This window comes from Boleophthalmus pectinirostris, unplaced genomic scaffold (genome assembly GCF_026225935.1).
Source record: "Boleophthalmus pectinirostris isolate CB_2022bp ecotype Guang Dong unplaced genomic scaffold, ASM2622593v1 HiC_scaffold_18, whole genome shotgun sequence".
Taxonomy (NCBI): Eukaryota; Metazoa; Chordata; class Actinopteri; order Gobiiformes; family Gobiidae; genus Boleophthalmus; species Boleophthalmus pectinirostris.
This window is the reverse complement of record NW_026571133.1, coordinates 29240471-29262265: the sequence shown is the minus strand read 5'-3', so window position 1 is coordinate 29262265 and position 21795 is coordinate 29240471. Positions and strand designations below refer to the sequence as shown.

Below are 21795 nucleotides of genomic sequence, written 5' to 3'. Positions count from 1 at the left end.
TTTAACATCAAAATGTTATATACATACATGCTATATGTATACAAGTGTTATTTAAACTGAGCAAAGAATGTGGCTGTTGTCACAAGGGCAGGCAAAGAGGTCTTAGTGGCTGCCTACAGGCATTCAAAGAGAGGAAACAGCCCAGTGATTTTCTAACTGCACTGAAAATCAATCAATGCATAAATCCAATAGTTTAGTCAGCTACTCTTTTTTACACAGTCAGCCCAGTGGGACCACCTAAACCACATGCAGGGGTTTGTACAAGGATAAGAACACCTTGTCTACAGTTGGCAATACTGAAACTTGGTTTCATGATTATCATAATCAAAATTATAATATTACAATGCTGATTAAAACTAAAACTACAGTTTACAATGTTACAGAAATATACACAAATGACTATGTGTCATGTAATTAAGTTAAAACACAGTATTATAAAATTATTATTATACTACTACTACTAATAATAATTGGCAATATTGGCCCCTCTGACAAACCATCAATCATGTACACACACACAAACCACTTTCATACGAGGCAAGGTGGGTGAAGTGTCTTACCTAAAGACAGAATGACTGACCGTACTTGATCCAAGCAGGAATCAAACCTCTGATCTTCAGGTTGGGGGACCACTGCTCTAACCGCTGAGGCTGTGTTGCTCAGAAAACATTGGGAAAATCTGTCGTTGATTATCATGATTTATATAGTCATCACAAACAATGGCCTCTTTATTCAATATTTAATCAATTTCAATGTACCATCCCATTCTTAATCTACAGGCAATACAAATATTATTGATCACAATTAGATTATAGAACCATTTAAATGGTTAAATGCACTGTGTGTTCCCTAATAGAATGTGTTGCTGTACAAACAATATGTGCTCCTCTTGGGTATGGCAACAGTGAAGAATCAAGTGAGAACCAAGAGAGTGTTTAGGGCCTGACATGTTTTCTGCATTAAGGACCAATCTCTAGTGACATATAAACATGTGCAGCTTTATCAAAAGCTGTATCACTCAATGTCCACTCAGCTCACAGTTATTCTGCCCTCTCTCTGCACAAACTCACCAATCACATATTATTGGCAACACTGATGATTAAAATTCCATAAACTGTTGTAGATTAGGAGGATGACTAAAATATAGATTTGTTTTGTGGGCTAAGAAAAACTACACAGCTACAAAACTACACTTTTTTAAATGGCATTAATATTTGTATCTCAATACAGAGCTGTAAACCATCTGGATTAAAAGTCATCCAGACTTTTACCTTTTACCAGACCTTTTACCTTGCCAAAACATGCACAGATGCTTCAAACATTGAGTTCATTCTTTTGTAGTATGCTCTATTTACAATGGTGAGCACTAAGCATGCAGGTTGTCCACTCCACACTGGGGCCAGGCTGCACCTGCTCACAAGCTATATGTGCTGCTCATTTTCCACAACACTCCAAACAATAGGTTCTACTAGGCTTTTCATGATTTATATATATATTCATATTATTCATATGCTCAGTAATGGGGAATTTGTTGTTATTTTAATTGTAATGTTATAAGATTTGAGTTCTTTGGCTATTTGTTGCAGCTCAGACCTTTAAATTATACGGTCTATTTAAAAACTGATTCACTGGGATTATCTAGTTTTTTTGTTAATGTGTCATTGACATAAAGTAGTTTCAATATTATCCTTTATCATTATATTTCTCTGTACCAATATATCGTGTTTTAAAAAGTTTTATTTTAACAGGTCTCGGTGCTACAATACAAGCTACAATACATGTCCAAGTTTGTTCTCTTTTAGAACCATTCAAAGTCTTTTCCATCAATGTTGTAATCTGCTGGACTGAAAGATTAAGGCTCTTGAAAATCTTAATAAACCAAACAATCACTCTGCGCTAACAGATGTATACGTGCTTCTGTATGATTCTATCCACATAGTCTACTATCTTGTATGTACAACTAGTAAATGTAAAATAACAATAAAGAAGCTTTAATAAACCTTGTGACTTTCAGTAACAAGAAGCTAAGGACTCGACCAAACTACTTCATCATGAATCTGGCCATCAGTGACTTCCTTATGGCCATCACACAGTCTCCAATTTTCTTTGTCAACTCCTTGTACAAAGGATGGATCTTTGGAGAAACTGGTATTTACTTGTAGCTCTATACTGCATTCTGAAATACATTTCAAATCACAAATTTTTTCAATGAAGTCATTATTCAAATGTTCTCCTGATCTGTCTATGCAGGGTGTAAAATGTATGCCTTCTGTGGGGCTCTCTTTGGAATCACGTCTATGATAAACCTTCTCGCTATCTCTGTAGACCGCTACATTGTTATTACCAAACCACTGCAAGCCATACAGTGGTCATCCAAGAAACAAACTTGCTTCATCATTGCGCTTGTATGGGTCTACTCCTTAGCCTGGAGCCTGGCCCCACTTTTAGGGTGGAGTAAGTTTAACTCTCTCTCCTCTGACATCAAACCATGCGTGCATGTGTTATGCACTGACACTCTCCTCTGGCTGTGCTCAGGCTCCTATATCCCTGAAGGCCTGATGACCTCATGCACATGGGACTATGTGACATCCACTCCAGCAAACAAAAGTTACACTTTGATGTTATGCTGTTTTGTATTCTTCATTCCATTGGGAATTATTTCTTATTGTTATTTGTGTATGTTCCTGGCCATCCGCCATACTAGTAGGTAACTTCCTTTTCACTATTAATTATATAAGCTGATAAAGTATACAAAGTACGTATTTTTGAACACACTTTTCTGTTTGAACAGAGACATAGACAAGTTGGGCTCTCAGGTGAGGAAGTCGACTCTGATCCAGCAGCAGTCCATAAAGACCGAGTGGAAGTTGGCAAAGATTGCCTTTGTTGTTATCATTGTGTTTGTGCTTTCCTGGTCGCCGTATGCTTGTGTCACTCTCATCGCTTGGGCAGGGTAAATATAGTAAACATCTAATGTTAAAGTCATTGAATAAATAATAAGATACAGTAAGACCTCATCTCATCACTTTTAATGGTGTTTGAGAGGTGTATGCACATAGACTTGCAACCACAGACCAGAAGACGTCAGATGGAGGAGCAATATTTAATTAAAATGACACAACAAAATACATGCTTTATTATGTGAATTATCTGTAAATATGCTCTATCATATTGTCCTCTGTATGCCAAAATACTTACCAAAGCCATTACCAAACTTTTTTGTAATGTAATGAAGACATTAAGTTGGTCTTCTTGCTGAAGCTATCAAGAATTTACATCCTCCTACCCTTTCCATAATGTGTAATTTAATGTGTTGACTAATCAAATTAATTGCTAACCAATAATCATTTGTTGCAACCATAATACAGAAAATATTAATCACCAATGTATAATGTAATGTTTAATATTTAATTTAATTTTAGGATGATTAAAAATATTTTTTAGATATGGAGGCATTCTCAACCCTTATTCCAAAGCTGTACCTGCAGTGATCGCTAAAGCTTCAGCCATCTACAACCCTTTCATTTATGCCATCATTCATTCGAAATACAGGTTAGTATCATCTGCAGTAAGAAAATGGCCTAAGTTGGTGTTGTATTATTGTATGTTATTTTAACAGGGACACTCTGGCAGAGAAATTCCGCTGTTTCCACTTCCTGGCCCAAACCCAGAGGAGGGACACTATGTCAGTTTCACAGAGTGAATCATCTTTTAGAGAATCAGTGCTAAGCAGACAGTCCTCAGGAACCAAAACTAAGTTTCAACGAGTCTCCTCCATGTCTACATCTGACACAGTAAGTTTGTATTTTTATATAACAAACATATATAATAATTATGTCTATACAAGTGCAAAACTGTGTACAACTCAGGGATATTTCTCTATCTACTTTATACTATTAAAAGTTATTGTGTAGACTCACAATTGGTCTCTGTAGCAGGTGTGGAGCGATGTGGAGCTGGATCCTCTGGACAAGGGTCACTGCATACCTTTAAGTTTCTCTCTTTGCAGTCTGACAGAAAAAGTAAACAAATCAACAGACATTCGGGAAAGTGGAAGAAAACACGTAGAATTAAGGTACAGATTTCTGAACAACTTATATTAACTAAAATTAATATTTTAATCTTTATGTAACAATCATTAATTAATGCATTTATTTCTAGTTTACTATCACAAACAACAAGAGCCCTCTGAGCAGGTGCAAAAAATCTCCACAAGTGGAGTCTTCAAAAAGGGTGCTGCCTTATGTGTGAGGAACACTTCAAAATGAAGCGGGAATAACGAACACCAGGTTCAGACACATGAGCTGGGAATACAGAGAATAAAAGTACAAGTTCAACTCTGGAGAGTTAGTACTGTTAATGTGATATCCTGAGATTAAGTAGCTCATCTCAATTAAATGGATGCCATTGGCAAGACAAGATCCACAATTTATAGCCCCAAGGTGTTTTTTTATATAAAAGCACCAAGGTAGGTATTGTAAGTCTACAGATCTTAAGATCGAATGTCACAAACATGCAAAATATTCACAGAGATATATTAGCAAAAAGTAAAAAGTAAACAAAACAACAGAGGAACAACTATATAAGAAGCAGGGTCACTAGTACATTTAGCACATTAATGTGTAATAATAATAAGTTTAGTATTTAGTATTTTCGCATTCTCAGAGGTGTGATGACACAATCCCGATCTCTATAGCTTCTAAATTTAATGTTTCTTTGGAATTGCCAAGTAGACACGTTTATGCACTGCAGTCATTTGTTCTGAAAAATCTTCCTAGTGTTTACACTTGACATTTTAACACTTGACTTTACATTTAAAGAATATACATTTGTTTACTGATTAAAATACATATGTTGTGCTGATATCTCTCCAAAGTTGAGGCGTCAACCAGACACTAATATCTGTACAATGTCTAGAATGCTCTGGTGTTGCTTTGTGGGCAACCAGCATGATTTTTAGACTAAGAAGTTGGTGCTTGTACACTAGGTTATTTGTTTGGTTGTGTTTCATATTTGTTCATTATAACTGACATGGTTATGTTGCTGATATTATCTTGCATTGTAACTACATGCAATTACTTTAGGATTTAAAAAATAAATAAATTATTAAATTGGTCCATAATGATGCAATCCTCTGATATAAAACTGATAGTTGCATAAAATAATTCATTTTCAATGAAAACAATACATTCTATGGTATAAAAGAGGATATTGGTCAAGTTTTGTACTTAGTACTTTAGTATGTATTGAGGAAACATAATGTACACAGATTTCACTTTCAACACCAGATGTACTGCACCATGACAACAACATTGCACATTTCTGTAATTATAAATGTAACTTTTGGTGCTATTGTTTATATTTTTAAATATATATTTATAGTGAAAAATAAAGAGATTTATATGATTCACCACTATTTTGACAACACTATACATGTATGTTCAATGATTCTGTGCAGTCCATCCATTAAACCAGAGAGGTTTAGACCAACAGCTCAGCTTCAATAAATGCCTCCACAGCCTTTGAACTTGTGGTTCTAATTCCCGGATTTCCAGGCCAGTTGACTTATCCAGTTATGCAAAAGTATAAAGGTATGCTAAGGCTGCTCCAATTCACTGGTTCAATAGTTGTGCACAAGAGGATTTTGCTGCTGGGCTTTCTATACCCATATATTGACATGGCACACATGTAGCTGTCTGTACAGCATTAGACTTTATCTCACTGTGGAAATTTGAAGACCAGAGCAGTGTGGTACAATATGGAGCAGACTGCATAAAGCCACACTGACATTATCATTGCTTGGTGTTTGGTGTCTGGATGTGTGTAATATCTTAATATAATTAACAAATTACATATTATTGATAATCGAATCTAATCATTGCCCACACTGTCTATTGGTTGAACCAGTATTGGCTCCAGATAGAATGCTGATAAATGATGGCCTTAATTAAGCTGTCATTTGTAGTTAGATTGGCTGTCCAGGCCTTGTTGTATTCTCACATAACACCACTAGATGCTACCTAATTTACTGCTGTCTGACAGTGTGCCAGCAGAAGAAGACCAGAGTTCACGAGTGAGCCTGAAAAATGAAAAATAAATAAATAAATAAATAAATAAAATAAAATAAATAAAAATTTAAAAAATGCTTAATTGTACTTTGATAATTCATATTTAAGAGGAAATATTGTTTTTCATAACAGTTGTTGCTTTTACAATCCTGTTGGCCAGATGTGGGAGTCCTGGGGAAAGGTTTCATATCCATTTACTAAATCAGACTAAACTTACAGATACTAGCTTTAAGAATTTAATAAAGAATGTAAGTACTGGGGAATAAAAAATGGCTAAATACATTGTTAATGATATTGTATAGCAGTAAAATAAACCCAATATGTCTCAGACCAGCTGTCTCAGGGGTAAACGTGTACCGTGTCCACTTGCTAATTTCCTACTTTGAGTGATCATGATTTTCTACGAGCGATAACTAAAAGCATGTAAAAACATATTTCTACCACTAGAGGGCGAACCCATACAGTCGCACACATATGTCTATGACTGCACATAAACGCACAATAAATATAAGTATATATAAATATGTAAGTAATATAAGTATGTAAGTAATTTAAGTAAGTAAGTAAGTACGGACATACAGCTTACTACCCTATGTCGCTACCAATTCATACTAAATATGTCACTGAATTTTAACTAATAGCCTGCTCATATCTGGACTCGGCAGGCTTGAAGGTGCAGTAAAAATAATGACACCAATTAACAAAAGGCAAACATATTCTAATTCTTTGCAATGGAATTTATTTTATCTCTCACACCATTTACTTCAGTTATTTTAATGAAATATCACATGGGAATAGTGATATGGTAAGGTAATCCAAAAACATTGATAAGACCTGATTTTACAAAGGTCTTCGTCCCGAAAATTGTGACTGACTCTGGATTAGGTAGGCTGCTAAGTATGCTACAGTAATGCGAGCCTTGAAGTTCGCGTGGCTTATGCTGAAGCATTATTATCAAACTCACCGGCAGAGACAAGCCGATGCCTGCTCGGGACTGGATGGGCTGGAGGGATCTACACACGGGAGCCCTCCTCCTTCTCCCCCTGCTGCTGCTGCGAGGGCTGGGGCTGGCCTATACACGGAAGTCCAAGTTCCGCTAAATTCACTTCACTGACAAACTAGTGCACCGACAGACCAGGACGCACGCTTCTCTGAGCACTCCAGACCGGCCTTAAGACACGAGCGAGGTAGGAGACAAAACAACTTTTATTCATTGTGGCAGCAAAAAGTTTCTCTAGCTCATAGATGCTGATCAGAAATGTAGAAGCCTACCTAATTGTTCACGTTTCCAGAGACATTCATGATATCAAACATTGCAGGATAACTTTAGGATGCAAATCTGATTAACGGTAGTATGAGGAAAATAAAATAAAATAAAATAAAATAATATAAACCTATATCTTTGCATCATGAAATTTACTACTCACTGAATGAATATTGTTTTCATAGGTAAGCCAGGACAGGTAGAGGTGAGTGCTATAGCCTACCTATTAAGAAAACAACATTGTAAAGGAGAGATCTTCGACAGACTGAGCAATTTAGAATTTTCACCTCTTCTATTGATGCAATAAATAACCAATAGGGTCTGTGACTGGGCTAGAAGTCTTGCTATGGTCTAAAAGGGCACAAGGTGATTTATTGCTCAAAGATTTTCTAAAGTCAGTTACTTTTTTGGTATCATTCAAATGCAAAGTCAACTGCAGCTTAGCTCTGTGTCACTTGAAATTTCAAACTCTATTTGAATACAATGTTTGACATTCTATATCAATACTCAGTTAATCAATACAAATTTGTATACCACAATAAAACACTCAATAATTGACAACATTAAATAATAGTTTTTTTTTACACTTGTTTGGGTAGTCTCTTGATGAAGAACACTCTAAAACTATTGAGAAAAGGTCCAACTTTATCTTATGTAATTTTAATCAGTGTCACTACCTGTTCAAAGTAATTTTGATACTAGATTTTGTATTGTTAGTATCTGAGTGGCTATCAACTTTCTGACAACCTTCATGTGTATTGTGCAGACTTTCCCAAATGGCAGAACTTAATCGGTGTGAATGTGCTGAAATATATCAACAACCAGGAAAGATAAGGCAAGAACAATCATGCCTCAAGTAGCCCAGAAAAGTTGATGTTGGCCCTGCTTATTGAATGCATGCAACAGTCTTTCCGCTACTCAGGAACGATGAAGGTGTGTCTGCTCATGTCAATGCATGATATCATTATGGATTGCAAAACAAGTGGAGACACGAGATGACGAAATGGATGTTTGTTCTCTCCATATTAGGACAAGAGCAGCGTGTGATGTGAGTGGAGTAGAGTTTGGGAGTGTTAATACTGCCTATGTTCACATGCACACCAAAATGTGATTATTACCTCATTTCTGGGCATTTACGGTTATTTAAATTACATATAAATTACAATATTTGGTGCGAGGAATCAGAGTGATCACAATCAGAAAGAGATTAGATGATTTTGCTATTTATATGTAACAGTCTTACAACTCCAGAAATCAGATTTAGAGTGTGCATGTAATGTAAACAAAGCCACTATCTGTTTCTATGCTATGGTAGCTCTGGTAACTTTGGCTGAGATGTCCCAGTTTACACCTATGAAATCTAATCTGATGGAACCTGTTGTGAATAGAATAGAGAATTGAACCCTCTATTTTGACCATGGGTGTGTTTTCCAAGTACCAATTTCTTTTTAACAATAGGCTCCATGTCTAACCTTCACACATTCTTAATAAATTGGGTTTTTGGCATTTAGTTATTGTTTGTGATAAAACCATATATGCTATAACTGAAACGATATGGCTTCCCAGGTGCTCACAACCTTAAGATCATAAATGAGTTTATTTCTTTATAACTCTATGTCGTATTGCTCTGAAGTTTGTCTGGTCCCTTTTAAAAGATCCTTCCCCTTTAGGTTCCGTAATACAAATGACCAGGTGACGCACTCTTCTCTTTTCCCAAGGCATCGAATAGTCTTTAGTAAGGCAATTAAGCCACTGCCCTACCCAACAGGCAAGTTTCCATTTGTCTAACACTAACTTTATTATGCCCCGTTAGCCTGTGCTTTGTCCAGCAGTGCCACTCCCAGTACCCACAAGCTCCACATAATATAAAGGTTCTGCTCTAGCTAGCTTGTTAGTTATGCATAATACTGTTTAAGTCAGTCACGGCTGTCATGTTTTATGTCAACATCTAGGCTTCCTGCTACAGGGCAAAGGTGAGACATGTTCACACACAGCAGAGCTCATGTGTTCACAATGAGCAGAGCACTCTAGATAGATCAAAACATGTAGTATTAGTCTATCTAGAGCTCTATATAGAGCAAATGCACATTTTAAAGAATCAAGTCCAATATGCTCCAACACATAAACAAAATAGTATTCAAAACTGTTAATTCAGTTGGTGATATGTCTATTTACTGTGACCCTCAATGAAAAAAGAAACAAGGTTCAGGAGCTATTTAAAGACTAAAAAAAGGGGAAAAAGGGAAAAGTACTGGGAATTAAAGTCATGCAAGAAATGTTTTTTTTTTTTATTAGCCATGCTCATTGTTATACAGCAGGAGTCTCCAACCCGTTGCTCAGGATCTACCAGTAGTTCTCTACCCCCTTCCAATTAGCTTGCCAAGGGATTTTTGAATAATACGTGTTGTGCTGAAAAACTATAATTTGATGAATTAAGTGCCTATTAACTTTGTAAATGTATCATTTTGGTGCCTAGGTTTGTGCACTAATAAATGGATAATGGTTTATATTTTACTGAGCTCTAACTGTACCCCATTTAGGGCATACCATGACTCTTACTAAATTTCTTGCAACTGCTAAAATGTGTAGCTTGCTGGCATTTTCATTCTGTAAAAGTAACTCACTGGAGGAAAAAGGTTAGAGATCCCTGTTTTACAGCTAATGTTGATTTAATGACAGATTGTGATTGACACATTTCAGCTGTAACACCACAATAACACCAGTCTATTTATTACTCTAGTATCAACAAAGCAGTCGATCAAACACAAATAGAATACAGGTGGCTCACTAAGATGTACTCTTCTTACAACCATGACTTTGATTCATGTCGTTCTCATATTCACTTATCTATTAATAATGTGACCTCTGTATTTAAAAGACACAACACTATTTTGTTCTACTACACTATTTTTACTATTGGCAGTGCTGTTTTGTATAGGCCTGCTATTAATATGCCATTGTGAGTAAGAACACACAAGTGGAGTCAAAGGACACAGTGCTGACATGTCACACAGCTGATGGGACATTCCTCACACTAAACAAATGGTTATCTGCACTTTGTATTTCAGAATTCCCTGGGTGTCATTCACCGTAGTTTATGAGTGGACCCACAGACGACAGCCTGACTTTATCCCTTTGTAAATGCCAAAGTCCTGCACATAAAAGCCTTCAGCCTGTCAACAAGGGCCTGCAGCCAAAGGAGTACTATTATTAGATGTCTCTGCTTACGTCCAAATAGCCTTGTGTGATTATGCCTCATGACTTACTGTGTGTGTCTACAACATATTGTTTTCCACTTATGAATGTTAATGCGCTCTTCAAGATTGTAGTGATAGAGCCAGACTTCACCTTTAATCCAGACAAAGCAAAGTCTGTTTGGGTTCAACAAAGGTTTACAATGTATCTGAGATGATTATGGTAATCTCTTCTAAATACCGTGTTTTGGCTTCACCGTAAAGCTCCTGTATTTAGTCTGTAAGTGTCATCTCTTGTCATTTAGTTTCTATTTACTGTTTAAGTAGTTACTATGAGGTGTTTGACTTTGGCCAATTTTACTCTGTCATTATAAATGTGTTGGGTCATCTTTAAAGTGCTCTTAGTGATTGAATGTGCTTGTATGTTTGTGTGCCTGTCAAGGTTCAGTCAGGTCCAAAACTCCTACTCTTTAGGACTAGCCTGGTGAGCCATAGTTTTTATTGTCTTCTAAATAGAGAAAGTTTTCTGGCATTGCTCTATAAATGTTTATTTTCCTGCTGGCCACAGTACAGTTTGTCAGCACAGTATTTCCTTAGCCACCTTGGATTAACTGTTTACCGCTGTGTTTACTCCAGTTTAGAATTACATCACAAAACGTCACATGACATAACTTTAAAACCACAGCAGTCAAAGAACACTACTCAAATGCTGCATGATATGAAAAAAGACTACTTTACTTTCCAAAAACAGTACTCTTCTGTCAAATGGAGAACTTTGCATTGTTGTTATAAATTTATTTTATTGTTATATCGATTATTGAGTCAACCAATATTGTGTTATGGATATTTTCGCAAAATATACTGTGCAGATTGCTACACAACAGTATATGTGATGTGTCTGTTGTGTGTACCCAGGTGAACGATGAGCAGCAGTTACAGTGTGAGTCTGGTGGGACCTGCTCCATGGGGCTTCAGGCTGCAGGGGGGAAAGGACTTCTGCCTGCCCCTCACTGTGTCCCGGGTGAGTCACATTGTCATGGCCTTTACTCCTGTCACTTCAGAGGAATGTGGCTCATGTAGTATGTGAGCGCTGACAGTGAGAGCCATTCATCTATGCTGCCGGTTTTAGGCACCTTCTCAAAAGCTTGGCCCCTGTCAGTCATTGTTGTATTTTTGACCCTTCTCCTCTGAACGCTGCTATTATCATAACAAGCTTGCATAACTCTGCAATGTCTCCTGAATACAAGCCTAATAAATATGAAAAAAATGAATCATTGAAATACCAAAATTAAGGCACAGCATGCAACTTTTAAGTCACAAAAAGAGACTCAAATTAAAGCATGTTTTTTTTCCATTTTGGACATTTATTTCACTGTAAAACTTGGGCATGCACCACCACAAAACTGACTCTCATTTAGCCTGGTGGAGGGGCTCCCCCTGCTTGTTTCCAAGGAAATGTTACAGTAAAACATATCTATCTCTATACAGAATGTTCCACTATGGAAACTTCCTGTTTCCATGGGATCATGCAGGTGATGTGCCAGTGCCACCACCAGAAAGTTACATATGGTACACATAAGCTAACTTTTTAATTTTGATTTTGATTGATAAATGATTGCAAATTCATCAAAATGTTTGAAAACTGAAAGTAATTTAAAGGTGCACTAACTTTTCAGGTGTGCAGTCTGCCACCTGCTTGTCTCTATGAAGATTTTTCTTTTTCCTACTTTGCTTTGAATGTTCAACAGATTTTAACTTATCTGCAAGAGAGTTTAAGTCATTTATTTATCCTCCACTACTTCAACCCTTTCTTGGATAACCTGACAACTTCTCTAACATCTACCCCCAAAGAGTAGGCAAGTGGCATCACAAGGCCAATTTGCTGAGCAAATCTATTGCAAGGTTCACTGTTGGAAGGCAGGTCTTTCAGGGTATTTTGGGCAATATGAAACACCTGTAATTGAATAAATACAAAAGAGATACATTTAATGCTGTACTGTGGAACATTCCATGCCGAATAATAACATCTCCTTGGAGACAAGCAGGTCTCAACCACAAAACTTATATATTGTGCCTTTAATAAACTGACTGTCTGATACAAAAGACTATGTTGGCAGAGAGGGATAGCTACGTCGAGACACTGTCATTTTAGTGATCCAGATAAGACCAATGGTAGGTGCTAACTTTCCTGGCCTGTCTCCCTGGAGTTACTCTTAATGCCAAATGCTGAGCACTTGTTCCTCAAAGGCACCACAGCTGAAACCTGAGTCTGCTGTGGTTCTGTAATAACTATTTGGAGCCTTTGGGGCACATAAAGTGAGAATAAAAGGAGTTAGCACCAGGCTTGGTTTGACTTTTAAGATGGGACAAGTCTGGTTGCAAAAGACAGGAAGCTAGGAAAGCAGAAATTGTAACTTAATATTTTGTATTTGTCGTTACTTACTTGCTCTTATGCTACAATTGTTTTAATTTCATTTTTCATCGTTAAGTTCAAGAGTGTTACACCAAAAGGATAAACTGAATTTGAATTCCTACTCACTTTTTTCTCCATTGTTAGGATTGTATAACTGTGTGTGCAGACATTTGATTTCCTGTGTCTTCCTGTTATCAAAATCTAACCTCAGTGTCGGGACCAAGCTGCTGTATTGTTTAGTTGGTTGGATCAGCAGCACATATTTTAAATATCATGTGTTTATAGAAGGAGGGGTGTAGTTAACACAGCTTCCACAAACTATACAGTGCTATCAGAGAGTTTAAGGTTCAAGCGTAAGCAAATAGCTATTTTTAGGCCCTGTCTCCTGTGTTAATGATGAATGTAAAATGCATTGGAGCACATAATGTTCCCATACAAGGTCAGTCCTTCTATGGTTAATATAGTCTGTTCAAACTAATGCATATAATGAAAGTGTATTTGTTTTAAGGTGGTGTAACTTAGCACTTTGGTTAAGACCATATTTAGACTTCTGTAGAGATGTGTACCTATCGCATTCAGTAGTTTTATTTATTTATTTTTTAAATAAGCTTGGTCACACAGCTGAATGTACAAAACAAACTAATTAAAATCCTTAAAACTTGGCTTTTGGGCAAGGGCTATGAGAAATCCAGACACATAAAAAGTGGAGCAAGTGCTTTATACAGTGTGTTCTTGTGGTGATGCTGGTATGTTGCTGAGGGCTTTAAAAGTGTTGACTAAGTCCACTGTCACACCGACATCACTTATTTGTGGAGTCATCAGTGCTTTGGGCAAGCCCCGCCCCTGCTGATCTGTGAAACATTACATTCTTTGTCTTCATGACTTCATTCATTTAGTATTGGCATGTGATATTACTTTTATATATAGCCTTTTTCTTTGAAACCAAAAGGCTGAATCTGAGACTCAATTTTTTCAGGAGAACCAATGAAGCAGGACTTTGTCAGGATACATGATTAGCAACTCCCCCATATTCAAACAGCACAACGATGAAATAATTCTTATCTTTAAAAAAATAGAAAAAAAAAAAACACCAGTATTTACAATATTATAACCTGGCCTATGACACTGGAACCCCGGAACATATTTCAGAATTGAGTGATTTGATATTTGAACATTTTAGATTTGACATGACAAAAATACAATTGCTAATGACCCATAACTACTTAAGGTTCCTTTCAAATCACATATCTAAACATAATTACCAGAATTAATGGCAATACAAATGGCCATTATTGTTGAATGTACTTGATGTTTTCCATATGTTGGAACATGAATATTTATGCAGTATGGGGTTGACTTAATATGAGACAGTACTTCCTGTTTGCTCAGGTGGCTCTCAGTGAAACATGCTCATTTGTTTGGAGATTAGTACAATAAAATCTAACCATATTACACAAACAAAATAGTTCCTACATTTGAATGTGATTTATGATTTAGTCTTGGGTCAGATATAACAAATCTTTCCACTGCTGTAACCCCCACCTCGCCTCTTGACCTCCATATCCTTTCATTTGTTATTTCAGGGGCATGTGATACTCGGCGTGAACATTATGCAAGTTAATTTTAGCCCTGAGTTTGCAGCCAGCCCTGTGGCTCCAGATGTGTTCCAGTACTATGAAGTGTACACGCAAGAGGTGTTACAAACAACAACCTTCTACTCTGCTAATGTATAGAGAGTCAGAGCAGTTATTGTACAAAAAAACTTAGCAAATTAGTAGTGATAATACTCGACTTACTTGAGTAAAGGTTTAGGTTATTGGTCCCAGTGTAAGTCATGATGGGCCTAAGGTTGACATCATAAATAATAAACAAGTTTAACTTTACGTTATCGTCTGGGATGATGAGGTCTCTTAATCATAACTACTAGAACGTAGAATTTGTGAATTATTCAGCCAAATATATAATGTCCGAGGTCAATTAAAGGTCCTATAACATATTGACTACTGTGAGCTTTAAGCCATGTCATAATGCGGTTACCTCATCAAAAACATACCTGGAGTTGTGTTTTGTGTCATTCACATGTGTTTGAACAATCCTACATTATTAGTCAGTAAAAATCTCTAAAGCTCAGCTATGCTGTACCTCCTTGTGATGTTATGAAGTGGTAGATTGCAAATTAACAGCTACTTTTTACCTTTAGTTCAATAGAGATTGGCACTTCCAGGGCTAATATCATCTAGTGAAGGTGTATGCAGTTTAAAAACACAGTGGAGCCCTTCTTGTATTACCACATGACATCACGAGGTGGAATATTTTCATTTTTATTTATTCATATTTATTTTGAGTGGAGACACAACTCCAGGGATGTTTTTGATGAGGGAACAACATCATAACATAGGTCAGAAAATGGTGCGATATGGGCCCTTTAAATGCCCTGTAGTGTGAGAGTGTGTTTATTTGAGACGCATGGTATTGTTATTGTTAGAAAATGCGAGATGAATGAAAAATCTGAGCCATGCATAGTTGGACCTGACATTGACCAGCATCTTTCCTGCATTCCTCTGACAGTGAAAAAAAACAACTAAATTGTAAAAACCGTCCCGGGGTATTTTAGGACCCTTGTAGGACCCTTACCCTTTCCAGAAGAGTGAACAGCTGTCAAACAGTTTACAATAGATTTGGACCTTAAAGCCCCAACTTCAAATGAACTAAACCATTGTCAGTCATCACATATTATTTAACGGTTGATCTATGCCTTACAATGACATTCACAGTCTGCTCAGCATTCAGGAGATATGTTGAAGTTCCATATGGCTTGTGTAAAAGTACTATTTCCAGTATGCGTTTGATCCCTGTGCGTTGCGTCTGCTGTCATTCTCAGTTATACCCACTGCATCTGTCTTCACTCTCAGTAATGTTGAATGGCACATTGAAACAATAGCTATGAAGTTATGGGTGTTTTATCTTTCATTCTTAAAATTTCTGAAAAGATCAGCATTTTCCCTCCCTCTCTCACTTGAAGGTGCACTGCTCTTCTGGTGGAGGGTCCACTTCCTTATTGCTTTTCCTAAAATATTCCACAGAATAGAATTAAACTTATCTCCACTGAGACAAGAATGTGACTCCCTAAACCAAGTTACAGTCACATCTGTGGACAGGCAACCTCATTCACAGTAAAAATACATGGTTGAGCAATAAAAAAACACCTATAATGTGTTTTAATTCCACATAAAGCAACAGAAAAGTTACACAGTGAACCTTAAATGAACAAATGGCTAAAACTAGATTTCTTCATTTCAGATTGATTTCTTTTTCTTTTCTCTAATATGTCTATTTTTACTACCTCTTTTTTACCCTTTTCTTTGCACAGTACAAAATATAACAGTAATTGAATTGCTCCACTCCTAAATCATGTCTGTGAATTTGAATAAACCTGTGTTATACCTATTTAGCCTGACTGACACGGCCTCTGAAAGCCCTTTCATCCTATCAGGCGCAGCAGTTGTCCCTGACCCGACCAAAGTGTATTCACTCTTCATTGGCATGATAGTTGTTCTTTGTGTTGTTTTTGTGTGAGTTGTCATGGTGATGTGTCAAAGCGCTACTAAGTAAAACAGCCTGGCATCTCGTGTTTTCCAGCAGACTGATTGATGTAGTAAGAGCCTGGGTCAAACCATGACAACCGCAGGTCCACCTCTGCTCAAGTGCTCTAATTGGGACGTTTGGTTTCAGAAGGGGGGAGTTCCCCCTAGCTGGGTACACCTTTTATCTACATTTTACTACTTTCATTAGGAAAGATAAGTTCTGTTGTGTATATTTCTGAACAAGCTCATGTATCAAATTAATTTATATGTGTTTCTACAGGACTAAAATGATAGAACCTTACATTACTGGTCAAGTAGTTTTCCATTCTCATTTTAACAACCAGTAACGTACAGGCATACAAAACAGTCAAGGCCAGACCGTGGTACTTTGATCAGGAGAATTCATTGACTATTTCAGTCTATACCATAAGTTGTGATATTTTATTACTTATATACTAGTATATTTGTGTGTGTGTGTGTGTGAGAGATTGGCATATTTTCTGGCCTATTAAAACATGTTATTTTAGAACTCACTCCCATTCTAATAACTGGTTGTTTATGGTCCAGTTTGTCCAGTTTTAATTAGATGCACAGTGACTCAACCTGCTTCAACCATACATAAATATATTTTAACAACACAATGCAGCTCTACTCTGTCCATATAAGGCTTTCTGTCTGGGACGTGACTTGCATCTCAATGTGTTTAGCTCTTCCCACCAGAGGCTTCCTGTGACATGACTTCTGAATGACCACAGTCTCCCATTGCTTCAGTTTCCTTAACGTCCCACACAGACACAGTAGTAGAGATACACTATGACCATACACATCTATTATAGTACTTGTTTGAAATCCTAAAGCATCAAACTGCAATGTGCCAATTACTGAATAGGCATATACAGTGTGTGTTAAAGGCACTGTACCTGATTTATACTGTCTTAAAAAAATGAAAACAGAACGAGCTTGCAGTATTCCAAAGTTATTCTTAAATTACCTTTTAAGTTCTGAGCATCTAATTATTCATGGCAATGACTTTATAAGTGATTTTCACAACTCTTGGAGACCAGTGTAGACTTTTGTGACGGTTAAACTAACAACAAAGAGAATGTTGATGTGCACTTCTTAATTATCTGAAAATAAAATGCTTTCTACAGAGATCCAGACATCATGCTGTGGACATTTTTTGGCTTCAAGAGCTGCTTATAAAATAAAACTGTGCTCACCTGAGACAAGACAAATTTGCTCAGATATATGAGATAAAAAATCTTTAACGCAACCCAGCTTTTTCTTTTTTTAATTTCTGCATTTGTTTAAGTGAAATCTTATTTTGGTGCATGCAAAGTTTCAGTTTCAGTGTCTGTTCACTGTCATGACTGTTTGAGAAGATTTATATTTGGAGTGGTGCATGCCTGGGATTCTTACTGTAACATCTATTTGTCTTGTATCTATGTGTGAAAGACAGGCTGACTGCAGGGCCTAAGGCTCCATAAAGAACTCCCTGTTCACCACCAGCCTTCTCTAAAGTGCCTTACTCAGTGAGAAATGTGACCACGCTATTCCACCTCACAATAATTGAACATTCATTACAGAAATTACAATTCTTTACTTTTTTCTCCCCAATCTTTTTGCTTCATAAAATGTAAGAATAGAATTTACTTTTGACTGTAAACATAATTGTTTTGAGACTCTCTTCAATAAAAAAAAAAAAAATTTAAAATAATTTCTTTACATAAATCGTGTTTAAACCAGGTGAAATTGTGCCAAAAAGAAGTATCTATCCCATGCCAGATTAACATGCAGTCCTGGATATTGGTCCTGGTTTAATGTTAGCCAAAACAACAGAAGAAGTTTAATTTGATTTGGTTAATTTGGAAGAAAAATCCTTCAGAAATTGTTGGATTCCTACTGCCGTTATTAATACCATCCTTTACACATCTTAATGCAAGCTGCTTTTGCTCAGTGGTTTTATTGATCCCCTGTGTACAAAGTGACTGTGAGTCATTCAGTTCAAAGTAAATGAATCAGACCCCCTCACTAAATGTGTGCAGTGTGAACCAGGCCTGAGTAAGTACTTTGGACACACTTTTACAGCCTGTGGGCCCCGTGTCCTCTCAGAGCTGGAAGGTTGCTGCTCCATACGTTTCCTAGACGATGGTATGCATACATCAGCCGGAGCTATGCATTGGCCACTTCCCGCTCCTGATTTACTTGATAATGAGTGGAGAAACGCCTGGCTCCAGTCAGACGTGACGCTGTTTTCTCTACTGTCACTTCCTCATTCTTCAGCTGAGGTTTTTTGGTATTTTCTCTTTTTGCCCACACAATGGAGCTTTATTTATGTACCAATGTGTGGGGTGGGTGTTGAAAATAGCTGTTAAGTCCTACGTCAACCTGGAACAACATGCAGTTACAATATTGAGTTTCACAAAAGCAATAGAAATACAGTTAAGGTTGTATAACTGTGGAAATTGAAGGTACAGTATGTAGCTCCTTCTGGTGGAGGGTCTGCCATTTACTGGATCTGCCTGGAATCTCCACAGTATGGCATTAAACGCATCTTCATAGAAACAAGCAGGTGAAGGGACAGGTCAGATCTGTTGAGAGCAGACCCGGTTCACAGTAATAATGCCTCATATTAAGTAATGAAAACTGAAATTGAAAACAAATGCCAGAGAGATAATGGAACATTCCAAGTAAAGCAGTAAATTCTCCATGGAAACAAGCTTGAAAAGCTACATAGAACTGAAATTGTATTTTATTATTCATATAAAATGCAAGACTCTGGACTGGCTTACATTGGACAGATAACTCAAGTATTGATTAACAGTTCTTACACTTACATTTCTCTCAGATGGACAAAAAATGAAAGATAAATTTTGTAATCTACATTAATGAGAAGCTTGAGTTGGTAAGCAAACTCAGGCTTCTCATTTACCACAATGTTATACTTCTTTTTGGAAATTGTATAATGTGGTATATGAAAAGAAAAGTTTTTTTTTTTTTTTTTAACATATTTTCCCATTTGACAATGGGAAAATATGTTTGACAACATTGATGGATGTCATACAGATATGATCAAAAGAAAATACATTTTGTCAAAGTACAGCTAGTCCTGTGCTGAAGTGGGGCTGTGCAGGCTTGATGAGGTAAGAGTGGAGGAGTGGAGAATGACGTGTTTACAAAAGGTTAACTCAATCCTGCCACTCCAGGTCAAAGTCATCCCTATGTCAGAGCCTATGACGTGATACTTTCTGTTAACACTTGTCAGGGCGTGAGGAACACTTATGAAACGCTTTGGAAGTGAATGATGTTTACGCAGGCAGCCAGTTACAGCAAATAAACTCTCATTCTCATTCTCAGTTTATTGAAAAGTAGCTTTCCTGTATACACTAGCATACTGCTTTTATTTCTTCTGGCACCACAAATAACCACTGTTACTTCAGCAGTCCACCATTTAAGATATGTTAAAGCATACCTTTCATAGCTCAAAAGTCTAATAGTTCTTTATTAGAATGAATACTATGACTCCACAATATGCACATCTGAACTATGAGACTTGGAGCTTTTAAACATTCAGATTTTCCATCATTTTAATTAAACCTGTGGTGTGGTTTTGATGTGCAGCCATTTGATTCACTGCTGTTGGAATGTTTTCCCTGGTCATGTTGTTGTTTTAGAGTAAGATGCCTATCTTATCAGCTAAAGGTTATGCAAGTCAGGAAGTGAAAAGGAAAGTACAAATTACACAAAAAAAAATGTGCAGTATCTACCAGTGCTGTTAAAATTTATGATGCGCAATAATAAACTACTTGTCAAATAATAAACAAATTGTGCCTATACCCCATAGAATGAAAAGTGTAAATGTACATATATGTATTCTAACTGCAGTCTGTTCTGTTCTGTGGGCAGGTGACCGATGGAGGAAAGGCAGCCAAAGCAAAGATGGTTGTTGGAGACATCATTTTGTCGATAAACGGCATTTCCACTGAGGGCATGAACCACCTGGAGGCTCAGAACAAGATCAAAGCCAGCACAGACCAGCTCAGCCTCACCCTACAGAAGTAATACTGCATTATACTTTACTTATATATTTCCTCACTTTTGACCTCCTTTGAATCCTTTAATGTATGTAGAGAAAACATCTTCACATAAATGTTATGTCATAAACCACAGACCTAAAGCAAAAGGGAAGTATAAACAAGAAGATCCTCAGTGGGTGTGTCTTAATCTTAACGTGAAACTGCCAAAACCACAGATAAAGACATGTTCTATGTGCAGCTCTCACCTGTCAAGACCCATTACATCACTACACCACATCCTCTTTTGTTCTAATGTTTACCTAGTGTTTACCTAGACTGCAAAGCACGTAAGAGCCAATGCTGAAACGTCTGCATTTCACATGTGCCGAATGAGAATAGCTGAGGCTTCTTGAGACAACTTCTGTACAGTCAATTAACATTAGGCATATTATCAGTGTTTAGCGAAAAGTTTTGGGGTTGTTTCTCTTCAAACAACTCTGATTTAAGACTAACTGATTGACTAATGCTAATCGACCAAATAGAGAGTTACAGTTTTTGAGTCGTTAGACAATGGTTAAATCATTCAAATAAAACAAACTAAATAAAACTATATTAGTGTAAAAATACATTCATAGCTCAATTAATGTACGACTTGATTAGCTGTAACCCCGGTAAAGTTTGTTAATTGCTGTATGCGTTTTAATGGCAATATGTGTGTTTTTTGTTTTTTGTTACATTTTTACATATTATATAATACTTTGCTTGACCAGTTATGACTATACAGGCTTTTACTCTACTTAACAAAGATATTACAGTCTCATACACTGTCTTCATTATTTCCGATGGGTGTGATTGACAGGCGGATTAACCAATCAGAGAAACACTGATCCGACTCTAATTCCTTAAGGCCTGTACCCCAAGCTCTGATAGACACGTTAATCTTTCTCAATGAATCATCTGAACTACATTATTCAATGTTATGCTAGAATCATCTTTGTTATGAATTTCAATATTCCATTACAAGCTCAAGCGCCAAGTTGGTGTCAGGATTTAGAACTGTACAATGTAAAACATGTCACCAGAAACTAGCTAGCTATCTGTCATTCCATTAGCACACATCAAAGAACGGAGCAGCCCCTGGGGCTCTGATCGTGAGAAAATAGTCCCAAAATAGCCCAGTCCCACAGCTGGATGTAATCTGCAGTGTAACAAAGACACAGTGAGACATCAGACATGCTCAGCTCACGGGGAAAATG

The 21795-nt window shown here is 36.9% G+C and overlaps 2 protein-coding genes across 3 annotated transcripts in view; both read left to right on the top strand.

Moving 5' to 3' along the window:
• opn4xa (opsin 4xa) overlaps nucleotides 1–4273 on the top strand; it is a 38797-nt gene extending 34524 nt beyond the window's left edge. For both annotated transcript variants that reach the window (XM_055154004.1, XM_055154005.1), the window contains exons 3-10: nucleotides 2015–2148; nucleotides 2251–2454; nucleotides 2536–2707; nucleotides 2792–2953; nucleotides 3445–3552; nucleotides 3620–3794; nucleotides 3936–4075; nucleotides 4162–4273. In XM_055154004.1, coding sequence (XP_055009979.1) covers nucleotides 2015–2148; nucleotides 2251–2454; nucleotides 2536–2707; nucleotides 2792–2953; nucleotides 3445–3552; nucleotides 3620–3794; nucleotides 3936–4075; nucleotides 4162–4192 — 1126 coding nt within the window. In that variant the 3' untranslated portion in view covers nucleotides 4193–4273. The remainder of the gene's footprint in view (nucleotides 1–2014; nucleotides 2149–2250; nucleotides 2455–2535; nucleotides 2708–2791; nucleotides 2954–3444; nucleotides 3553–3619; nucleotides 3795–3935; nucleotides 4076–4161) is intronic.
• A 2850-nt stretch (nucleotides 4274–7123) lies between these two features.
• pdlim5b (PDZ and LIM domain 5b) overlaps nucleotides 7124–21795 on the top strand; it is a 30317-nt gene continuing 15645 nt past the window's right edge. Inside the window, exons 1-3 of the mRNA XM_020925239.2 lie at nucleotides 7124–7255; nucleotides 11442–11547; nucleotides 20430–20581. Of these exons, the coding sequence (XP_020780898.1) occupies nucleotides 11449–11547; nucleotides 20430–20581 (251 nt within the window). The 5' untranslated portion in view covers nucleotides 7124–7255; nucleotides 11442–11448. The remainder of the gene's footprint in view (nucleotides 7256–11441; nucleotides 11548–20429; nucleotides 20582–21795) is intronic.